The following is a 19,384-nucleotide window of genomic DNA, read 5'->3' on the forward strand; positions in this document are numbered from 1 at the left end:
AGAAGTGACCTGCATCACCTTCCTCCTGCCAGTTGTCTGGAGTGTGGACATTCTGGCTGGAAATGGGGAGCCCTTGTGGACCACAGGCTAGAGAAACATAATCCAAGATACAGGAATCTCTGATAATGGGGTTCAGCCAATACTGACCTAAGCTAATGCAAAAGAAAAATAAATCCCTGCCTTTTTTCAGCTGAAATGAATCCTAGCAAATACAGTGTTCCTTTCTTCCTTCCCTTTTTCCAATCCTATCTTTCTCACCTACCCTAATCTTATGCTTTAGATCTTACCTGTTTTAAATGTCATTTTAAAAAAAAGTATTTACTTATTTGGTTGCGTCAGGTCTTAGCTGTGGCATGTGGGATCTTCACTGTGTCATCTTTTGCTTCCAGGGCTTAGATGCTCCAAGGCATGTAGAATCTTAAGTTCTCTGACAAGGGATCGAATCTGCATCCCCTGAATTTCGAGGCATATTCTTAACCAGTGGACTGCCAGGGAAGTCCCTTAAATGTCATTTCTTAATGATCACCTTCTCTGTCCTCTTCACTTGCATTCCAGCATGCCTTAAGATAAATACACTTTTCTAAATTGTCTTTCCTTATATATATCACAATTTATGTGTATTTATCTATTTCTTTGGTTTCTGTCTCCATCACTAGCATTCACACAAAGATTCTTTTTTTGTTTCTTTACCATGGGATCTTCCATGCCTGGCAATCGCCTGACAGTGAAGTGAAAGTCGCTCAGTTGTGTCTGACTTTTTGTGACCCCATGGACTATACAGTCCAAGGAATTCTCCAGGCCAGAATACTAGAGTGGGTAGCCGTTCCCTTCTCCAAGTGATCTTCCCAACCCAGGGATTGAACTCAGGTCTCCCACATTGCAGGCAGATTCTTTACCAGCTGAGCCACCAGAGAAGCCCAAAAATACTGGCGTGGGTAGCCTATCCCTTCTCCAGGGGATCTTCCTGACCCAGGAACCAACCGGAGTCTCCTGCATAGCAGGCAGATTCTTTACGAACTGAGCTATCAGGGAAGCCAAGTGCCTGACAGGAGGCAATCAAACATCTGCAGAAAAAATGCTGAAAATAGTGGCGGAGGTCCCCACTGCCTATTTTTGAATATCCACAGTAAATACTGCAAGTCTGTGCATTTACACCTGCTTTAATCAAAAATCACAGGGAAAACTTTATAAATAGCAGAGCTGCTCTCAAATTAAAGGACATGGTACTTGAAAATGGTGGTGCCTGCTTTTAAAAAAAAGAAATTCATGAAGTGAAAATATCTTCATCTAAACAAATAATGCATAAAGTATTTAATGGAAAATCACACATATTGTCAACATTTGCTTCTGACTTTTTCACGTATTTTTATTGCCTTTTTAATGCAGTCATGCCAAAGGGTAAAGAAGCATGGGAGGAAAACAAGAGTTTTCTCTATACATGTACAAAGGCAAAAGAGTATCAACATTTGATTTTAGCAGCAGGAAGAGAGAAGGCTACTTGAGAACACTTAGTTAACAGAATCCCATGTTTTAAACACTTTCTTGCATTAAGTGCAGAAATACTATGTTAGTCTATAGCTAACCTCCAATAACAGTACATTCTAAACGTACTAAATGGGATTTTTTTATTCATCCTAGAGACTGATGCAGATCTTCTAAAGTGTCTTGGTAATTTTAGATTAAGGAGGAATTTCTCCTCACTTATGAGAAGTCAGGACAATTCAACCATTTCACTCTCAAACTTTACTAATGATCTTTCCTTCCATAAAATACTCTAGAAGACCAAATGCCCAGAATCAGGGCTATCAAAACTAACCATATGGGTAAACAGCCCAAATATAAGACTCTGCTATTAAAATATTATTGAGAGGAGATTTAGAAATGGTCCTTCCATTTGGCCTCTTTCTTACTCTCAAACCAAGGTGCTGACTGCCATGGTGGTACCCAGTAAGACCAGAGTTCTAAATGGAAATCCTGAAGCGTATCCACTAGCCCTACAGAAAGTGAGGGCCTCCTCCACAAGTCTCTCACCTTTACATTTTCTGTAGAGGTCTGTTTGGATTTTGTTATAAAATATAACACCTCAATGATAAATGACTCTCTCTCTCCAGTCCCCTAACTCTATGACCACACATACTGAGTCATAAGCTAATTTGACGGGAAAGAGACTTTGATTCTTCCTTTGTATTTGAATCTAACTCACAGAACTAGTGAGGGAATACATGGTCATGGAAGGATACAGAAAACACAGGACTTTGAGCCATTCTGAGCTTTGCCCCTTATTAGCCTGTAATTTACCTTTTCTGTTCAATCATCTATAAAATGGAAACAGTCCTGGGAATCATTACGTGTCTTTCAGGATAAACTCAGTAGACAAGGTCTTGAAGACTGTTCAAGAGCTCACGTTTGGCCCCAGGCTGAATTACAATTTGAATATCGGTCCTGCCATTTCACTAGCTGTGTGATCCTAGTGTGAATATATTCATCAGAGTGTCTAATGCATAATAAATGTTAAGAAATTGGCCCCTGTCATTTCTCCTTTGAAAACGTAAAGCATTTCAGCAACATTCAATTATATTATCTAAAGACACACATAAGACATCTAAAGACAGAACATTCATCCAATGCTTGCTCAGTATCCAGCATCACATCCTTTCTTACTGACAAAGCCGGCCTGCCCTCCCCAGATAGGCAGCTCGCATCTCTGACACGCTGAGAGACACAGAAGGCGGGCCACAGTTCCTCCAGTCACTGAAGACTCAGCCAGCTGTGCAGTTAATAACCTCACTAAAGATTATCCATCAGAAAGTAGGGGGGAAAGTCCTAATTGCTCTAGTCAGAGAAGTCATTAGTTATATACTTGGCTCCTATGAAGTCTGCATGGCATTTATGGAAATGGCACACACCACAGGAAAAATGTTACCAAAGCAAATAAGTATTAAACCTAAATGTTAACTGGCTCCCTGCCATCTACTAATCCATTTCAAAGGTAATGTATCTTCAGAGAAACCCTCTTCCTGATTATCTGCAGGTCTGACACTCTATGTGCTCAGTGATAAAATTTTTATTTGGATTCCACGGCCATTTCAATAAATAAAAGTTGTCTTTTCTCCCCCTCCTATAGTATAACCATGTATTCAATAGAACAGTTCCTAGACTAAGTGATCTAACGTCATCCCTATTAAATTTGTCAGAAGCAAGCATCATTGACATTTCTGAACCCTCCAACTGAAAGTCTAGAGCCTTCTTTCTTAATGAGAACATTACCATCATAATCCTGGGTGAATTATTAGCTGCTTCCTGTTTTATCTCAGGGAAGTTTCTAAAAGAGGGAACCATATTATTTTCTCCCCAGGAATTTAATACAATTGCTGCACACTTCTAAGAATGTGACATGATTCAATTTCTTATGTTTATAAACACTAGCAGATAGCATTATGTGAGTAAAATGTACAATACAGTTTCCTGAAAAACAGGACTTATGATTTGTCATAAAAATGTACTGTGCCATGTTTGGAAAGAAAGAAAAACTGCATGGTGTGGCTTTACCTGTCCTGAATAGTATACTCAGACCATCATTTGAAAAGGTCTACCATATCACATTTTAAAAGATTTTCCTAAAATATATTGCTATAATATGACTAGACAATTTTTATAAGAAATATCTAGTTTAGATCATTGACTGTCAGAATGAGTTCTGCAGAAACACCAAGAATAAGTTAATACATCCTCCATATGTAATGGAATTCAGTCATTCCCTCTGAGGACTCATCCAATTCATATTTCTCTCTATTTCTCTCTGTCTCTACTTTGGGGAGAAAACGTGGTAAAAGCATTTTCATGTGGTAATGATATTAGCAAAACAAGTTGTTGTGTTAAAGTTTTTACTTTGGTCATGACAAGCATTACAGAATTACAAGATAAAAGGGTGCGCACATCTAAGGATGACTGAAGTTGGTATAGAAATTCCTGATGCATGGAGAAAGCGTATAAAACTTATTTCTAAGCCCCAAATGCTATCATTTGTATATGTCTTTATACCCAAATAAGTAATTTAAATCTCAGAAATCAGAAATGATCACAGAACTTTCACCTGTGGGTTCTCACAGTCAGACCACCTTCTCCAAAGTTTCATTTGATGCTAAAAAACTAGCTTGATATATTTTTCCCAATTCTAATGTTTAAGTTTTTAAAACATTAGCTCAGCTGGTAAAGAATCCAACTGCAATGTAGGAGACTCCAGTTCGATCCCTAGGTCAGGAAGATCCCCTGGAGAAGGGATAGGCTACCCACTCCAGTATTTTGGGGGTTCTCTGGTGGCTCATTGACGGAGAAGGAAATGGCAACCCATTCCAGCGTTCTTGCCTGGAGAATCCCAGGGACCGGGGAGCCTGGTGGGCTGGTGTCTATGGGGTCGCACAGAGTCAGCCACAACTGAAGCGACTTAGCAGCTGGTGGCTCAGCTGGTAAAGAATCCGCCTGCAATGTGGGAGACGGGAGTTCAATTCCTGGGTTGGGAAGATCCCCTGAAGAAAGGAACGGCTACTCACTCCAGTATTCTGGCCTGGAGAATTCCATGGACAGAGGAACCTGGCAGGCTGCAGTCCAGGGGATCGCAAAGAGTTGAACACAACTGAGCGACTTTCACTTTCACAAAGTTTCTAAAAACAAAAGCATGTACCAAAGGCGCTCTTCTTTTTAAAAGTTTCGGAAACTTAATTGTGAAGAATAGCAACCCAGACGATTGTTTTCCTCTTTTCTGACAATGTTTGATCTATTTCCAGACATTAACTATAAGTACCACTGTCTAGTATGGTGTCATTAGAAAGTCCATAAAGACTGGCTTTCCAGGGTTTCCAGCAGAGCTAACATGTGTCAACTCCTGTCTTCAGCAAGGCTGGCAGAAGGTACCACTGGGCTGGAATTAGAAAGCAAGTATGTTTTCAAAACAGGTGTTTCTGTTGACATAACCATTAAACATCCTGCTCCTCCATAGTTCCTAGAAGGATAGGTACTTTAGCATTTTAATTTTTAATGCAAATTCCTATATTCTATGAAAAGCTATACTCCTGGGAGAATTTTCAGAATAATATGAAATCTGTGAGGTGTGTCTCTTAGTGTGACATCAACGCTCAACCTTCGGTATTTGGAGATCTTTTAGTGGAAGAAGGATAAACAGACTTAACCCGAAAGTCGTAAAAGTGATAGACGTGGCTGCTGACCTTGCCTCTCTCAATGGTTGCACAGAGGTAGCAGAGAAGTCAAACAAATCTAGAGATGGTTACTCTTGGGTTCCTAGGAAGGCACAGCAGCCCAACATGTGTCAAAGGATAAGGCAAAACCACACATTCCAGAATTAAAGACAGTTAAGGCAATGGCACCCCACTCCAGTACTTTTGCCTGGAAAATCCCATGGACGGAGGAGCCTGGGAGGCTGCAGTCCATGGGGTCGCTAAGAGTCGGACACGACTGAGTGACTTCACTTTTACTTTTCACTTTCATGCATTGGAGAAGGAAATGGCTACCCACTCCAGTACTCTTGCCTTGAGAATCCCAGGGACGGGGGAGCCTAGTGGGCTGCCGTCTATGGGGTCGCACAGAGTCGGACATGACTGAAGCGACTTAGCAGTAGCAGCAGCAGCAAAGACAATGAGATCTTAAAGGTTAGGTAGCTCAGACATTCTCAGTGTTCACTGAGTATAAGAATACTCCTAGACCCACCCACTGAGATGATGGCTCAGCAGCACAAGTTAGTTATGGCAGAAGTAATAGGAATAGAAGAAGTAACAAACAGCACTTCTAAAGAACTTGCTTTGGGCCAGATACTGTGCCAAATTCCTTACAACTATCACTTACTTAATCCTCACAACACTCCTATTAGGTAGGGACTACTATTCCCCCCCCACCCCCCACCGATGAAGGTGAGGTGGAGGTGACAGAATTCCAGCTGAGCTATTTCAAATTCTAAAAGATGATGCTGTGAAAGTGTTGCACTCAATATGCCAGCAAATTTGGAAAACTCAGCAGTAACCACAGGACTGGAAAAGGTCAATTTTCATTCCAATCCCAAAGAAGGGCAAATCTAAAGAATGTTTCAAGTACTACACAATTACACTCATCTCACGCGCTAGCAAAGTAATGCTCAAAATTCTCCAAGCCATGCTTGAACAGTATGTGAACCATGAACTTCCAGATGTTCAAGCTGGATTTAGGAAAGGCAGAGGAACCAGAGATCAAATTGCCAACATCCACTGGATCATCAAAAAAGCAAGAGGGTTCCATAAAAACATCTACTTCTGCTTTACTGATTACACCAAAGCCTTTGACTGTGTGGATCACAACAAACTGTGGAAAATTCTTAAAACAGATGGGAATACCTGACCAACTAACCTGCCTCCTGAGAAATCTGTACGCAGGTCAAGAAGCAATGGTTAGAACCAGACATGGAAAAACAGACTGGTTCCAAATTGGGAAAGGAGTATATCAAGGCTGTATATTGTCACCCTGCTTATTTTGGGTTGGATGAAACACAAGCTGGAATCAAGATTGCTAGGTGAAATATCAATAACCTCAGATACAGAGATGACACCACCCTTATGGAAGAAAGTGAAGAGGAACTAAAGAGCCTCTTGATGAAAGTGAAAGAAGGGACTGAAAAAGATGGCTTAAAACTCAACATTCATAAAATGAAGATAATGGCATCCAGTTTCAATCACTTCATGGCAAATAGATGGGGAAACAATGGAAACAGAGAGAGACTTTATTTTCTTGGGCTCCAAAATCACTGCAGATGGTGACTGCAGCCATGGAATTAAAAGAAGAAAGCTTTTTCTAAGCTTTTCCTTTGAAGAAAAGCTATGACCAACGACAGCACGTTAAAAAGCAGAGACATTACTTTGCCGACAAAGGTCCATCTAGTCAAAGCTATGGTTTTTCCAGTAGCCAGGTATGGATGTGAGAATTGGACTATAAAGAAAGCTCAGTGCCAAAGAATTGATGCTTTTGAACTGTGGTGTTGGGGAAGACTCTTGATAGTCCCTTGGACTGCAAGGCGATCCAACCAGTCAATCCTCAAGGAAATCATTCCTGAACATTCATTGGAAGGACTGATGCTGAAGCTTAAACTCCAATACTTTGGCCACATGATGTGAAGAACTGACTCATTGGAAAAAGACCCTGATGCTGGGAAAAACTGAAGGCAGGAGGAGAAGGGGATGACAGAGGACGAGATGGATAGATGGCATCACCAACTCGATGGACATGAGTTTGAGCAAGCTCCAGGAGTTGGTGATGGACAGTGAAGCCTGGTGTGCTGCAGTCCTTGGGGTCGCAGAGTCAGACACGACTGAATGATTGAATTGAACTATTTCCCCCATTCTCCAGATGAGGAGACCAAAGCACAGAGTGGTTCAGGAATCTGTTCAAGGAAGTCCAACTAGAAATTAAGTATTCAAACCCAGACAGCCTGGCTTCAAAGTCTGAATCACTATACTAAATTACCCACCAATAGGGCTAAGGTGAGACCCAGGACATTAAGACAATGCCATGATTGAAGTTGATCTTTTCTCAATAGAGAAACTGAGAGGTAAAAGACTGATATCTCTTATCAAAGACGAAAATCCACCAGTGCCTTTCTAGGAAGAAATCAACCACTATATGACACCAACTATGCTTACACACTTCTCTGTACATACTCCTCTAGGGAGGAAATGGACAGATGTTGTGTCCAGCTCATGGGCTCCAGCTGTGCTACTCTGACCAATGTGTTATTCTAGGCTAGAGATTTCCATCCTTTTCCGCCCAACTCACTGTTCACTTACGGGATACAACACACCCCTGAGTCTGTATAAGAGGCTCCCAATGGAAGGGAAAAAGGGAAAGGGGAGAGAGAGATGCCACCCCACAAAGGGAGATGGTAATTAGAATGAGGGAGATAAGGTTCACAGAATGTGAGGATGGAAATAAAGATGAGATTCTGATATGGCTTCAAAGGATGATCTTCCTTTCCTTAAATTGACTATTCTACATAGCATTAATATATATCATTAGGTTTTTGCTTTGTTTTAACATATACAGGCAGGCAGAATGCCCAGAATGATCAGGTCTACCCCAAGCTGGAACTACTCCTGTACATTTTCTCAAAAGGTCATGAATCTATTTCCTATACCTTCTCTCAAAGGGCATAAATATATTTAACAACATTTGATACGCAGGATCAGGCCAAAAATCTTACAGACTTGTTGAAATCTGTAAACCAAGTAAACCTTTTTACTTAGTTGTCATTTCTGTTCAACAATCAAGGTTATTCTGGGGGACCACAAGCAAGGATAATAATCATATAGTCCAAATGACCACCACATAGAAGCATCTTTAAGATAACAATAAGGGTCAGCAATTTGTTTCCATCACAGTGACGCAAACTGGGAGTGCGTCAAACCCACCTTCATCACTTCCACCTGCAGGTCTTCGTGGAGGGAAGGCGTCACTTTCACAGCGTTCAGGATCTGATTGAGCAGCTGCTTCTCATCAGAGTCCGTTTCCATGGATACAAACCTCTCTTCCGCCAGGAGCTTCTGTAAAGAGGCACAAGACAGTGATCACAGACAGGCTTTCCCCTGCTGCCTTATTCTGCTGTAGCCCAGTATGTAGGACGGATAACGTTTCTTACTCGGGAGGCATGTAGCTGGAGGCCATTAGGAAGGAGTTTCCGCTCTGTGCCATTAAAAAGAAAAATGCATCATGCCTTTGGTAAATGGTTTTTGGCAAAGGGTTTTTCCTGTTATTAGATAATTTACTGTACATTTTATGAAGTGAAATTCTAATGTGGTAGCCAAATAAGTCGTTTGGTGGGTAGGGATGGAGGATGAATGTGCCAAGGGGAATCCAGCTTCTCACGACAGGCATGTTCGCACACACCCTGTCTGAATGAAGCTTTGTCACAGGAAAGGAGGTTTTATACACAGGTTGATTGTTCATATTTGTACTTCCTAATGTGAGCTATCATTTACCCAGGAATTATTCACAAAGGTACAAATCTTAATATATTTTCATCAGAAAATCAATCCCACAAAAACCTAAACAAGAAGACGGTCATTTTCATGAGGTTTCCCAGAAGGCATTACATCTCCCAGGACAGCTCTCCTCTACTTGAAAACAACTCATTTTTCATAAAATTCTTTATGAATTGAACCAAACCCTCCTTGCCTAAAACTTGTATGCCCTAGTTGTACCTGGAGCCACACAGATTAAGTTTCTAACATACCTGATCAGCGATGAACTCCACCTAAATCTCTTCTTCACACTAAACCTCCATGGATGTCATCAAACGTTCTCCACATAACATGGTTTCACAGACACTTTCCTCCTCAACTGGCCTCCAGTGAATTTAACACATTAAGGGTCTGACAGCAGTGAGCAGGAGCACCCAAAGGTGCATGCTAAGGTGAACATATGGACTCTGGGTGATTAGGACGTGTCAATGTAGCCTCATCGTTGGTTTTATTTTTTAAAAAAAGTATCGTTCCGGGAGTGATGATGGGTGAGGCTACGCATGTGTAGGGGGAAGGGTATGTGGGAAATCTCTGCACCCTCCTTTCAATTTTACTGTCAAGCTAACACTGCTCTAAAATAGTCTTTTAAAAATAATAACAATAAAAAGATGGCAAGAGTGAAAGAAATGCAGTCTTTGGTGGCCATTGCCCTATTTCAAACCTGGAATTGTTTACCTCTAGAATTCTAGTTGTGTGAGACAATTAAGTGTGTTTACTGCTTAAAATCAAACCAAAAAACAAATAAAAAACAGTAATACGGAAGTTTAATCACACTCTCAGATCAAATTAGCTTAGTTGTAAGTCACAGCACATTTTACGCTGATTCACGCAGAAACCTCATTCTCAAGGGCTGCAATTAAGCTGTTCTTCCCCAATCTGTCCTGAGGCAATTGATTTTTGAGACCCCAGAGTAGGACGGATTTTATATTTATCCCTATTAAATCTGTCCTTGTCCAATGCAGCATGGGGTTGCAACCATGAAGAATTTTTGGAATTCTGATTCATCCAGGGTAATGACTCCCTCTTTTAGCTGAATGTCACTGCAGATCCAGAAAACACATATTTCAAACCTTCTTCTTAGGACTCCCTGAATTCATCTATATAGCTGTATCTCATTTTACTGCACTTAGCTTTATTGCCCTTCACAAGTATCATGTTTCTTTATAAACTGAAGGGCTGTGGCACCTGTGTGTCAGTTAAGTCTACTGGCACCATTCTTCCAATAGGATTTACTCACATAGTGTCTCTGTGTCACATTTTGGTAATTCTTGCAATATTTCAAACTTTTTTATTTTTACTCTATTTGTTATAATGATCTGCAATCAGTGCTCTTTGATGTTACTACTATAGCTGGCTGAAGGCTCAGATGATGTTAGCATTTTCTTTTATCAAGAAAGTATTTTTTAGTTAAGGTATGTACATTTTTTTAGACATAATGCTACTGCACACTTAAGAGACTACAGTATGGTATAAACATAACTTTTATATGCACTGGGAAAATGTAAAATCCATGTGGCTCACTCTACGGTAATATCTGCGTTATTGCAGTGATTGGGGACTGAACCCACAATATCTCAGAAGTGTCCACTCAAAAGAAATTTTTGACTATGCAGGGCAGCCCAGAGTTAGTTCATATACAAAACCCTGTTTTGTTTTTTTTTTAAGTAATAAAGACTAGAAAACTCTAAAAAAAAAAAAAAGCCTTAAAAGTTTATGGTGGGGGGCTTCCCTGTTAGCTCAGTTGGTAAAAAATCTGCCTGCAATGGAGGAGACCCCAGGTCAATTCCTGGGTCAGAAAGATCCGCTGGAGAAGTGATAGGGTACCCACTTCCGTATTCTTGGGCTTCCCTTGTAGCTCAGCTGGTAAAAAAAATCTGTCTGCAATGCGGGAGACCTGGGTTCAGTCCCTGGGTTGGGAAGATCCCCTGGAGAAGGGAAAGGCTATCCACTCCAGTATTCTGGCCTGGAGAATTCAATGGACTGTATCGTCCATGGGGTGGCAAAGAGTTGGACACGACTGAGCGAACTTCACTCGTTAATGAGAGGTCACAAGGGACGCTGAGAGGAAGATGCCCGGCCCCCCATGTCAGTGAAGTTCCCATGAAAACATGAGGTTGTAACTTACAGAGTTTGAGGGTTAAAAAAAAAAAAAAACACTAAATGGAAAATCTCTGTAATACTAGAGAAAAGAGAACATAAGTGGCAGGTTGAAACAAACTTCTATTCATTTTCACGTTACTTTGGAGAAAAGCAAAGAGTTTTTAATAACTGTTTAACTTTTTTAATGTTTAAAAATTTCTAATGTTACTGCATATTGAAATATACATTCTCTAATTAGAATCTGCTAAGGGAAAAACAGTCATAATTTTCTTACTCTTTCATATTTATTGACACTGAAAATGTATTGGAGACCTCTCTAAACTTAAAGAGCAAACTATGAAACAGTAATGTGAAAAGATATCCACCAATGCTACCAATCCATGGCCATGCTGGAAGAATCCCCTGCAGGGTTGAACTCCATAGCACTTGTCACTCAGCCACCAAACCCCTTAAGAAGTCAGTGTTTATCTGTTCCATTTTTCTAGATTCTACATATATGCATTGATATATGCCATTTGCTTTTCTCTTTCTGGCTGACTTCACTCTGTATGACAGACTCTAGGTTCATCCACATCTCTATGAATGACCCCATTTTGTTCCTTTTAGTAGCTGAATAATATTCTGTTGTGTGTGCACCACACCTTTATCCATGTGTAAAATAGCTAGTGGGAAGCTGCTATGAAGCACAGGAAGCTCAGCTCAGTGCTCTGTGATGACCCAGAGGGGTGGAATGAGGGGTTGGGGTGGAGGCTGGTCCAAGAGGGAGGGGATATATGTATACATATGACTGATTTACTTCACTGTATGCAGAAACTAACATATAAAGCAATTTATTCCAATTTTAAAAATCCTTTTTAAAAAGTCAATGTATTTATACAGCCAACAACTCTGCACCTTTGGAATTAGACTTACTACATATGGTGCAAAACAGAATGAACAAATGCTCAGAGAAGGAAGTGTATTTGTGCAATCTGACTCTTCTGATTAGACAAAATTTCTTTTTTCTTCCCAATCTCGTTCTGGAAACAAAACATTCACCAACTTAACTGTAGACTAGAAGACAAACCAAAATCATTCCAGCTTACCACTATTGCTCATGACACAGAACCACAGATGCTGGATGCATTTAAGATCTGAGCTGGTACAGAACTTGAGGTGTCTTTCTTGGAGTCCCTTACTCTCCTAAAAGTTAGATGTCATAAAAAATATTTCATTGCTATGTGGGCTTAGCATAGTCTCCAAGAGTCAGTGTCTGACCATATATACTCAGCAAGATAACGCTGTGCACAGAGAAATGCTGGTCAAGAAAAGAAAATCGTTATCCTCTCTGGTTATTACACAGTTCAATCAATTTCTGTTGGGGTCTTTAAACAGCTACAATTTAGAATGGTAACTATTTGCTCTTTCAATGCCAAGGTGGTCTGTCAATTTCTCTCATCCTGTTGGGGTAAGCACAGGATGTATTGTATACTGTACCTGTATCCCTGCCAAGGCATGTTGAGCCAGCTTCACATTCTTGGATTCCAAAGCCAACTGGAGGGGCAGCAGGCATTTCTCCCTGGCAACACATAAATAAGGACCATATGTGAGCTCAGCAAGGCTGGCAGCCAAACAATGCAAGCCTACACACCCACCCTCAAATGCCACCACACCCACCCTCAAATGCCACCACACATGTACACTGAACTATGACCAGTAATGAAACTGTACCTGGAGTGAAAAAAAAAGAAAAAAACAGCAAAAATGCAAAAATGCCGTGCAGAAATCATAGCGTACCAGCAGCTCGCCTTCTTGAGATAGCTATAGAGAAAACACACACAAGGACTCAAACAATTGTTTTGGTGAACTAGTCATCACAAGGTAAGTCCCTTACCAGTCCATGAACATGCCTTGCTCTTTCCCAAAGTAATATAATTATCTGTATTCAGTACACCTGGGGTGTGTAACCCTAGAAAGCACTGTTTATATAGATTTCTAAGCCTTTGCTCAGGCCTCTCCCCGACCTAGCAAGTGAGGGCATCATCACCTGGACTACTCTGCCTCATCAATATAAATTGAAATTTGATACACTTGTCAATTTCTCCCCAATTCAAAGTGTTTCTTAATCAGCTGTACCTTTTTAAAAATTTTACATATTTATTTTTGTCTGTGCTAGGTCTTCATTTGGAGAAGGCAATGGCACCCCACTCCAGTACTCTTGCCTGGAAAATCCCATGGACAGAGGAGCCTGGTAGGCTGCAGTCCATGGGGTCGCTTAGAGTCGGACACGACTGAGCGACTTCACTTTGACTTTTCACTTTCATACATTGGAGAAGGAAATGGCAACCCACTCCAGTGTTCTTGCCTGGAGAATCCCAGGGACAGAGGAGCCTGGTGGGCTGCCGTCTACGGGGTTGCAAAGAGTTGGACACGACTGAAGCAACTTAGCAGCAGCAGCAGCAGGTCTTCATTGCTGCACGGGCTTTTCTCTTGTTGAAGCAAGTGGAGGCTACTCTCTAGTTATGGTGTGCAGGCTTCACATTGCTGTGGCTTCTCTTGCTGCAAAAGATTGGTGCTAGGCGAGTGGGCTTCAGTAGCTGTGGCGCGTGGGCTCTGTAGTTGCAGCTCCCAGGCTCGAGAGCATGGCTCAACAGCTGTGGAGCACAGGCTTTGTTGCCCCACGGCATGGGGGATCCTCCTGGACCAAGGGTCAAACTCACATCTACATTGGCAGGGGGATTCTTTACCACTGAGCCATTAGGGAAGCTCCACCTATAATTTTTGAATTAGCTCTTTAGTCACCATGAGGGTGACCTAAATTTTGTGATGGGGCTTAATAAACGTGTTTTCAAAGCAGAAATACAATCAAACCACCAACAGCTTGGACCCATGAGAAGTACCTGACATCAAGTGAAAGACAAAAACAAAAAAAGCTTGAAAGCTACTTGCATATTTTGAAGCTTAAGAAAAAAATAACTGGGCACTAAAATATATCAGGAATAAACCAAGAGGACTACAAAGAGAAACCTATTTTTCTGTAAGAAGCATTCACTCTAAATAATTAAACAACAGACCAAGAATTTTAATCAACCCATTATTTCCCCACAGACTTACACTGGCACAACAAATGAAATGTTACTTAATTTTACCAGGCTCCTCCACCCTCACTTAAATCAGAGCAGCCTCATTTTATCTCTTTTATATTTTCAGCATAAACTGAAAGATTCATTGACTTTAGAGACTGTGAAAGCCACAGGGTAAGATTACACGATTTCGTCTTTAGGGGAAAGCGTCACTGATGTAGAACACAAGGAAACAGAAAGTTAATTATAGCTCCGATTCCTTCCTGTCCACCCTGCAGTTTTTTCGTGGAATCCTCCATCAGCAGCTCCATGATGACAGATGGAGACAGACCCAGACACTCCCCCTAATGCCGGCCACAAAGAAAAAACCAGACTATCAGAATGAACATTTTGCCTTCCTGATCTTTCTCAGTGTCCCCTTACTAACCCAAAGTTACAGTACCCCATTTTATATGACAATTGTTTCACAGTATAACCATTTTTCATTAGTAAAACCTTTGACAGGTGGATAAATTACCCAACGGTGTCACTTCCAGTTGGGTGGCTATAATTTTCTCGCTATTATCATGATCTTCTGCTTGTCTCGGTTATAAGGCAAGCATTGCTATACAGTCAAGTGAAAGCAGGAATAGCTAATTTCCCCAATTTTATTTCTGTCGCTTAATCATAACCAGTTTATAAGCTTGGAAAAATTAATTGGAAGTGTGAAAGTCAAGTGAGAATCACTAATAATGGGCCTGTTGTGTTCGTGCTCAATCATATCCGACTCTTTGCAACCCCATGGATTGTAGCATTCCAAGGCTTCTCTGTCCATGGAATTTTCCAGGGAAGAATATTGGAGTGGGTTGCCATTTCCTACTGGAGGGGATCTTCATGCTGCAGGGATCGAACCCATGTCTCTTGTGTTCCCTGCACTGGCAGGCAAATTCTTCACCACTGTGCTACCTGGGAAGCCCCTAATAATGGGCTGATTGAGTACTAACAGAACTATAGAGGCTCATCTGTAAATCCTTGAAACAATCAAATTTCCACCAGGATTAATTGACTGTGAAAGAACTTTATCTCAAATTTTTGCAGTCAGATCTGCCAATGAGGGCATGGTAGCTGTGGGCAGACAAGGAGGTCCAAAACTCCTATAGTCTCATAGCCTGGAGCAGGGACAGTCTCTGTTGAGTGGCTGTGTGCTGAAAATGCACAAATATTACATATTTCTCACCAAGGCATCAAACAAGAGTGGATGCCACATTCAGCAGTAACAAGATCTTCCTAGAATGCTGAAACCCCTGAGCTCTGGGGAGTAGTAGTATGTTTGCAGATAAACTGCAGCATGCCCATACTGCTCTGCCATTGACTGTATTAGTCCTTGAAATCCTCATCACCCTCCCTTACCTACTTCTAAACTCACACCATTTGTATTGCAAATTGGAACTAGACTACTGATAAATGCCAGCACTACCAGGTCCCACCATGATTCCAGGGAACACCACTGAACTGCTCCCCAAGCCAGTCATGGTCATCAAGAAGAACTGGAAGATGTAATTGGTTCGGCTAGGATTTGGTCTTACTGCAAGGTACCATCATTTAGTGGAAAAACTATGGGCTGTGGAATCACACAGATCTGGATTGAAACCTTAACAATTCTAAAGCTGTGCAATCTTAGTCAAGACACTTAACTACTAAATTTTAGCTTCACAATCCATAGAAGAAGCACTTAAGACCAATCCTGCAGTACACAAAATGTGTATCAAGGATTGGAGAACTTTTTATGGAAAAAGAGGCTGATAAAAATTACATCAAGCATCGAAGACCATATGATCTCTGTGCTCATTACTCAACTCTGCCATAGCCCAAACCTGTCATAGACAACACGTTGATAAATGAGCATGGCTACGTTCCAAAAACAGGCAACAGGCCAGATTTGGTCTGCCGGCTAGTTTGCCCAGCCCTGATATAGACAAAGGCCCAGCAGAGACCATGATTTAAAGCACAGGATAACAAGATCCAATCTTGTTGTAGTATCCAGAAAGATTTTTGCATAGGACATGGAGCATGGGTCTTGGAGGGGTCTAAGCAAGGCCAACTGTAGCACCAAGTTTTCTCTTAGAAAATCAGTGCTTTAAGGAAGCATACAGAGGGAGTTCATCCAGGTACCAAACCAAGGCACTCCATCCATCCAGTTATCCATCCAACTAACAATTGAGAGTCTGCTATGTGCAAAGCACTGTCATGAAAAGACCCAACAAGGAACAAGATAGAACAGATACTTTCTTTCATTTTATGCATAGAAGGAAAAGGAATAAAAACTACTTATTGTTTTGTGATTAAATCTACCAGTCACTTCAACCTTAAAATGGGCATTCTTACCCTTGTTTCATATTTGAGAAAATAGAGTTTCAGAGAGATTTGATAGCCTGCCCAAGGTTACACAGCTAAAATCTACTGGAAACAATCCGAACAGAAATCCATCTCACTCCCAAGACCAAGTTTCTTCCAACACCCTTTGGTGTCAAAAGATGAGAGCAAAGCTAGAATAGTTCCGTTTCTTAATCTTTTCTCAATCATGGACACAAAAAGATCCTCTTCCTAGATAAGTATACGAATCATTTCAGGGGATTCATAGTTCTCCCCCCTTCCCCTGGGCTTTCCTGGTGGCTCAGTGGTAAAGAATCCACCTGCAATGCAGGAGATAAGAGTTAGATCCCTGGTCGGGAAGATCCCCTGGAGAAGGACATGGCAACCCACTCTAGTATTCTTGCCTGGGGAATACCACGGACAGAGGATCCTGGTGGGCTACAGTCCATACATAGGGTCGCAAAGAGTCAGACATGACTGAAGTGACTGAGCACATACATAGGTTCCCCCAAACTCTAACTCCACATCGATCCCAAGTTAAGAGCTTCTGCTTTCAGGAGAAAGGACCTGCCCAACAAGACAGAAACTTCTGTGTGTCAGAGAAGAGGCCGGGTTCCCTGGGCTCAGTTCTAGTAGGATGAAAAGCTTTGAAGTACTGTTACACTGAGCCCTGAAGCACGGGAGAGAGAGAGAGGGGTGTATATGGGGTGGGGGGTGTGGTGGTATGTGTGGGGGTGGGTGTGTGTGTTGGTGTGGGTGGGTGTGTTGGTGTGTGCTGAGGGGGTTGACAAATGTCAGGATTCATGGCCTCTCAGCCCCAGCAACCCCCTAAATTAGTATCATGAGCCTCAAATCAGGACTGTAACAGGAAACGAACACATGTGGGGCCCAGCTGATTACACGGCTTGCTCTCTGGTATCATAAAAATCCTTCTGCCTTAATTTTTTAAGTGATTTTAATAAAAGAATAACAGGCTTGTTAATTGGGTCTCAGGATGAAATGTATAATGAAGATGCAACGTGGCACACACTCGGGCCCCTTTGCACAGACTGTTTTGGAATAAATCGCCTTTTGATCCTTCTAGATGCTGCCTCATTGGGGAACAGGCACACCAAAACCAACATTCAGTTACACGAAGGGATTATTCTTTATGCATGGGCATGTGCAAGTTCATGCTGGCCTAATTGAATAAAGACGGTGGCCCCAGGTTTCATGCCCTGGCATGTCATTATTTCTTAAAGAAGAATGATTAGCAGCTCTGCACACGCACAAGGCAGACATCATCCCGTGACAGTGTCTGGTCATGGCGAGGACACTAAGCCTATCTCTTTCACTGTGTTGTCACAGTTCACAGGCCAGCTTTATTGGGCCAAGATAACAATGGACAGAGGGAAATTCAAATAGGTGAATGGGGGAAAGTTAGATTTATCAAATATTACCTTTAAATATAAGCACAAAAATGAGCTTCATGTAACACCAAATACATATGCAAGTTTTAGGTTGACTCTTTTTTGATGCACTGCCTGGGATGGAGCAAAAAGATACCTTAGATTTCTGAGGTCTGCTGAGGCGCTATAATTCTAGGATTCTATGATCAAAGCCATTTGATCATTGAATAACTGTCTGGATTCCTTCACATATAACCACAGCTCTGATGGAACATCAGTGACCTGTAAATCCCAAGTACCTGTTCATATTATCATACTGACTATCTTATTATGAAGAGATTTAATTATCAATAAAACTAAGGGAGGTTAGATTTCCTGTCCAAGGTCACATGTTTGTAAATGACAGGGCTGTAATTTACATATTTTTTAAACAGGTTTTTCTTCAACTTTTTATTCTGTATCAGGGTATAACTAATTAAGAGTGTTGTGGTAGTTTCAGGTGAACAGCAAAAGGACTCAGCTGCCATGTATCCATTCTCCCCCAAACTCCCCTCCCATCCAGGCTGCCACATAACATTGAACAGAATTCCCTGTGCTACACAGTAGGTTCTTTTTGGTTATCCATTTTAAGTCCATCCAACTCCCCAACTCCTCATCCCTTCCTCTCATCCCTTCTCACCAGCAACCATAAGTTTGTTCTCTAAGTCTGTGAGTCTCTTTCTGTTTTATAAGTTCATTTGAATCCTTCCTTATTAGATTCCACATATAAGGGATGTCTTCTTCTCTGTCTGACTTATTAGAGCTGTGATTTAAATTTAGACCATCTGTCCTCAAAACCCCTGTTCTTTGGCCTCTGCCAGCAGACAACTCCCCATTGCCTGTGGTGTATGCCACACTACTCTACAAAGAACAATCCCGGTGCCCACCAGAATGGGATGGGTATTGAATAAATAAATAACCTTACTGTGCAGGTCGTCCATGGAACAGTGTGTCACATTTGATGGTTGGAATGCAGTTATGAAAAGGTACACACAGTTTGGATGAATGGGATACATCCGGTTTGGGATCTAGCTGCTGGGTTCAATGACAGCCATCACTTTTCCTAGTTTGAGTACAGAAGGTTTTCAGCCCCCTGTTGTGACATTCGAGATGTTATTATTTGTGTTTATGAATACTGATGCTTTCAACAGTTTGCATCAACGCTGATGAATTTTCATTGACTAAGCTTTTGCCAGAGCCAATTCATGGAGCCAATTGGAACTGAACTAGTTCTTTGATTTTTTTCTGCAGTGCAGTTAAATTGTTTCTCTTTTATTTCTATTTTCACTCCTCAGATCAGATCAGTCGCTCAGTTGTGTCCGATTCTTTGCGACCCCATGAATCGCAGCACGCCAGGCCTCCCTGTCCATCACCAACCCCTGGAGTTCACTCA

General features: G+C 41.4%; 1 protein-coding gene across 1 annotated transcript in view; it reads right to left on the reverse strand.

Moving 5' to 3' along the window:
• Positions 1-19,384, reverse strand: part of KIAA1244 (KIAA1244 ortholog) — a 176,986-nt gene that overhangs the window by 120,744 nt on the left and 36,858 nt on the right. The window contains exons 3-4 of the mRNA XM_010844224.1: positions 12,627-12,708; positions 8,442-8,573 (exon numbers count right to left, since the gene is read on the reverse strand). Coding sequence (XP_010842526.1) covers positions 8,442-8,543 — 102 coding nt within the window. The 5' untranslated portion in view covers positions 8,544-8,573; positions 12,627-12,708. The remainder of the gene's footprint in view (positions 1-8,441; positions 8,574-12,626; positions 12,709-19,384) is intronic.

The sequence above is a fragment of the Bison bison genome, unplaced genomic scaffold (genome assembly GCF_000754665.1).
Source record: "Bison bison bison isolate TAMUID 2011002044 unplaced genomic scaffold, Bison_UMD1.0 scf7180017864198, whole genome shotgun sequence".
NCBI lineage: Eukaryota > Metazoa > Chordata > Mammalia > Artiodactyla > Bovidae > Bison > Bison bison.